The sequence below is a fragment of the Nanorana parkeri genome, unplaced genomic scaffold (assembly GCF_000935625.1).
Source record: "Nanorana parkeri isolate BGI_ZX_2015 unplaced genomic scaffold, ASM93562v1 scaffold351, whole genome shotgun sequence".
Taxonomy (NCBI): domain Eukaryota; kingdom Metazoa; phylum Chordata; class Amphibia; order Anura; family Dicroglossidae; genus Nanorana; species Nanorana parkeri.
Genome location: NW_017306619.1, coordinates 949,676 through 954,933, shown reverse-complemented (window position 1 = coordinate 954,933; position 5,258 = coordinate 949,676). Strand labels below are relative to the sequence as shown.

Sequence of the window (5,258 nt, the reverse complement as noted above, 5' to 3'; positions counted from 1 at the left end):
ATCTGGATGGAGGGAGGTCTGTGGATGTGGTATATTTGGATTTCGCTAAGGCTTTTGATACGGTAATAAACGCTTACTACACAAGCTAAGAGCTATGGGCATAGATAGATGAGGTGGTGTGTACAAGGATAGAGAACTGGCTAAAGGAACGGGTACAGAGAGTATCAATAAATGGCGCCCTTTCAGACTGGGCTAGTGTTATTAGCGGTGTGCCTCAGGGTTCTGTGCTGGGCCTCAGGGTTCTGTGTTGGGACCCATGCTTTTCAACCTGTTTATTAACGACATCGGGGACGGAGTAAACAGCGATATCTCAGTGTTTGCTGATAAAACCAAAATTGGAAGGGTAATAGAAACAAACCAAGATAGTATATCTTTACAAGAGGACCTGGATAAAATAGGGGAGTGGGCAACTTTATGGCAGATGAGGTTTAATGTTGATAAATGCAAAGTTATGCACTTTGGGACAAAAAACACGCAAATGGGTTATACAATAATGGGTATGCCGCTAGGGAAGTCTGAAATGGAGAAAGATTTGGGGGTCACTGTAGACCATAAACTCAATAATAGATTACAGTGCCAGGTTGCGGTAAGCAAAGCTAGTAGAGTCCTGTCCTGCATCAAGAAGGGAATGTTTTGCAGGGATAGGTCTATAATTTTGCCACTTTACACATCACTGGTTCGGCCTCACCTGGAGTATGCGGTGCAGTTTTGGGCACCGGTACACAGAGGGGATGTCCTTGAACTGGAGAAAGTCCAGCGAAGGGCGACCAAACTCATCAAAGGGATGGAGGACCAGAGCTATGAGACACGGTTACTAAATTTAAATATGTTCACGCTGGAACTAAGGAGATTAAGGGGGGACATGATTTTCATGTACAAAATGTTCCATAGTCATAGCAACATTAGCAATAAACTCTTTACGATTAATTCCGTAACAAAGACTAGAGGACACCACCTGAAACTGGTAGAAAAAAAATTCAAACACAAGGGGCGAAGTGGATTCTTCTCAGTTCGCGCGGTTAGGGTCTGGAACTCGTTGCCACAAGCAGTGATTTCAGCTAATAGTCTGGAATCATTCAAGAGGCTTTTGGACGATGTCCTGAGAAACGGTAATATACAGGGGTACAAGTACTCCTAAAAACGAGATGACGCGGGGATCTTTACACACACACACAATAGGTTGGACTTGATGGACATGTGTCTTTATTCAACCTCAAATACTATGTAACTATGTAACTATGGGGGAGGGGGGAGGGGAGGAGCCAGGGAAGGCATAATATAAACAGATTAAACTTCAGCTCCAATCTTAAAGTACTTTAAAGGAAACCTAGTCACCCGGGGATTAGGTGGGCCTTATTTTTCTCCCCCCACCATAGCTGTTCTCTGCATCATGACACTGTGAGTGCAGTGCCCTGTGGTGACACCCTCTTAGCGGGAGGGTCCCATGATGTTCTGTGCTCTCCGCATGCCCTCCCGGTTGAATGACGCCGTGTGGTAGGGAGAGTAAGAGTGATTATATGAATATATTATGGTTGACGTCTCTTCCAGGCTCCCCACGGATGGCCAGTCTGACCTACTACTAGAGTGTGACATCCAGGCGTTGGAGCCCATCCAGAAACATCTGCAGGTCTACAACTTCCGAAAGAAGGTGGAGGTGTCCCCCTGTCCAGAGTTGTCGGTGTGGGCCGTGCTTCCAGGTCAGAAACAGCAGGACCCTCCGGGGAAGAGACTGCCGAGTCCGGTGGTGGTGTGCAGCCCTGACCCTCGGGTACCGGTTATGGGATGGAGAATTGTGGCCCAGGCCGACGGGGATATCGCAGGTCTGCTGCCTGAAGCTCAGCTGGGAAACTACGAGGAGTATTGCAAATACCGATATCAACACGGTAGGTGTCGGGATGGAGATCTTGGTTATGATTAGGGAGATGCACAGTGTTGGGGTCCTGAATACATTCCGGTAGCAGCAAAAGAAATGATCTGCAAAGTCTGATGGTTTGTTTTCTTCAGAAAAGCCTAAGTAGATAAGCCTGCCCCTTGCCAGCATGCTGCCGAGAAGTACCCTTGTTATCTGTGTGGAAGCAGTGGTCTCTCTGTATGTGGAGCCCCCTCCATGTTGCTGAGTTCGGGTGTTTCCATTATAGGATGATGCTTCATCATTCTAAGACATTGTAGACAATTGTGCTCTTCCTTGTGTTAACAGTTTGGTGAAGACCCTCTTCTGTTTCAGCATGAGCACAAAGCCAGATCCATAAAGACAGGGTGTGACCAGGCTGGTGTGGAGGAACGTGAGTGGGCTTCACGGGGGGGCCCTGACCTCAATCCTACTGAACACCTTTGGGGTGAACTGGATTGTGAGCGAGGTCTTCTCACCCAACATCTGACCTGACCTCACCAATGGACACTAATTCCCACCAACACACTTCAAAATCCTGTGAAGACTGTTGTAGCTCCAAAGAGGGGGCAACCAGGCCAGCTCCATAAAGACATGGTTTGACCAGTCTGTTGTGGAGAAACTCGAGTGGCCTCCACAAAGCCTTGACCTCAGCCATACTGAACACCTTTGGTAGGGAGGCACCGATACTAGTATCGGTGCCGATACCGAGTATTTGGGCGACTACTCCTATTTAGCCAAATGCTCCTGATGCCTATCCCGATACCTGGTCATTACACGCTGCCCAGCTTCCTGATTGGTCCGGAAGCTGGTCAATCAGGGAGGGCGGTGAGACATTACCCGCCCCCCACGTCTTCCTCATTGGCTAGAAAGCCGGCTTCATACCTGCTAGTCACTTGGTGACGGCTTCCCAGCTAATCAGGAAGCTGGGCGGTGAGCCAATATCGGTACTCGATACCGAAAAAACGGTATCGGTGCATCCTTAACCTTTTGAATGCACTGATTTTGATCCATGTCTTCTCATCCAACATCAGTACCTTACCTCGCAAACAATACTTTTGCTAAATGGGCACAAATTCCCACAGACACCCTCCAGAATCTTGTGGCAAGCCTTCTCAGAAGAGAGGGGGCTGGTGTAGCTGTAAAGGGAAGGCCAACTCCATATGTATCGTGGAACCTGTCCTTGGGGCGGCTGGGAGAGGAAATCCGGCCCTAGGTGTGATGGTCAAGGGTCCACAAACGTTTGGCTATATAGTGTACCTAGAGAAGCCATTAAGCTCCCAACATTGGTAACCTTGGGGCTGCTTGGTGACACTCTTGGATTAAATCACCAGTTTGGATTCCAAATGGAAGGCCTTGCTCTGGTAGGAGGTACCTGATGGGTTTCCATTTTCAGAGACAGCTGTCACTCACGCAGCTGGGCGGATCCAGACATCGATGTCGGAATCCGCTCCGGCGTCTCAGTATACCGCGAGCTGTAGCTCCCTATATACTGAGCTTAGGGTGACGGGAGGACGCTAGTTTGTGTCCTCCCGTTACCCTAAGGAGAACTATGGGGAAAAGCCCTGACCCCATAGTTCTTTAAATGGAAGTGAAAAGCCTCTTTCAGTGGGTTGTCCTTTAAGGAAAATATTGAAGGTTCCCATCAGCCTGATAAGAGTTAACAGTAATGTTAAACAGAAATGTGTTTTTCACCTGGTTTCATGTGTAACACACTTGTGTAGGAGAAAGGAAGGGGGATGGGGGGTGCTGCAGTAAGACCTGGCAGGTCAGCGAAAATAGGTGACACATAGGCCACAATTGAGCTGCTCTGTGATTTCATGCCGCCTGTTCATTCTGTGTTTAATTCTTGATCAGTTAGCTTCAGGAGTACAATGTATATGTATTCAAAAATAAAGTTCTCCATCAGGTCTCCTTTTGTACTCCCTCCTGGCACTATAATGGCTCCCTTAGATATATTCAAACATTACAATTGTGTATGCAGCGTGATATTAATGACCCCTTTAGAGGCCCACTTAAAGCCGATGTCCTATTTCGGGTGGATACCATTTGAGATGAGTCACATTTCCTTTTTCTTAAGTCTTTAGAGACTCTCACAGCAAATGTTTTCTGCTTATGTTCTTGTGTATGCTCCCCCCCCCATCTCATTGCACATGTGTCACCGGATTTTCATTGTATTTGTTTATTTTTGGCTTGCAACAAATATAGATGGAGAGTTCGATGAATACAATGAGCCCCATTCCTGCGCCTTGAGTTCTGACCTGGTATAAGCGTGCAGCCACTGAAGTCAGAACATTTAATTTGTTCATAAGCGCTGAAAGTTAGGGATGCACCGATACCGATACAAGCCCAAATTCTCCAATACCTTCCCCGATACCAGAACTTCCGGTCAGAGGAAGATTTCCTCTGATCGGCAGTGCCATAGGGGAACATGGAGCCGGCTTCCCAGGCCATCAGGAAGCCGGGTGCCCTGTCATTACACGGTGCGCCCGGGTTCCCGATTGGACAGAAAGCCGGCTCCATGCTCCCTCGTCACTTGTGACGAGGGAGCATGGAGCCAGCTTCCCGGCCAATCAGGAAACCGGGCAGCGTGTAATGACTCGCTGCCCGGATTCCTGATTGGTCGGGAAGCTGGCCAATCCGGAAATCGGGCAGCTTGTAATGACGCGGCACCCGGCTTCCTGATTGGCCGGGAAGCCGGCTTCATGCTCCATCACCTATGGATGAGGGAGCATGGGGCCGGCTTCCCGGCACATCAGGAAGCCGGGTGCCCTGTCATTACACTGCACCCGGCTTCCTGATTGGACGGAGAGCCGGCTCCATGGTTTCTTGTCCCCCTGGTGACGAGGAAGCATGGAGACGGCTTCCCTGCAAATTGAGAAGCCAGGTGGCCAGTTTTTACACGCCGCCTGGCTTCCTTAAAGGGACTTCTGGTATTGTTATTCGGTATTGCAGAGTTCCAGAAAAAAAAAATATCGGTACTCGATACCGAAAAACCGCTATCGGTGCATCCCTACTAGGCAGGATGTATTTGCATGAACAACGCCCTATGATACGCCTACATGTGATGCTGAGCCTCCATGATTGAAAGAACTGACATCCAATGAATGAAAGGGGCTGGGCCAGGGACAGTCAGGCTGGGAAGGGAATGGCTAGAAGATGCTAGACATCCTCCAGCCAGGAAAGGAGGCGGAGCTCTATGTGACTTGCAGCAGCTTCTAATCCACATTGTGGGAAGCTCGCAGTGTGAAGTGATATCAGAGGAAGCGAGTCCAGGAGGGGAACTGGTACAACTGTGCAAGACTGGAGATCAGATTTAATGAGTCTGACCAAAGAGCCTGGGAGAGCCTCTGTATGTCCTTCCTGCCCT

General features: G+C 48.9%; 1 protein-coding gene across 1 annotated transcript in view; it reads left to right on the top strand.

Annotated features, from left to right (window-relative positions):
* IBA57 (IBA57 homolog, iron-sulfur cluster assembly) overlaps positions 1-5,258 on the top strand; it is a 9,403-nt gene that overhangs the window by 2,950 nt on the left and 1,195 nt on the right. Inside the window, exon 2 of the mRNA XM_018558643.1 lies at positions 1,549-1,883. Within this exon, the coding sequence (XP_018414145.1) occupies positions 1,549-1,883 (335 nt within the window). The remainder of the gene's footprint in view (positions 1-1,548; positions 1,884-5,258) is intronic.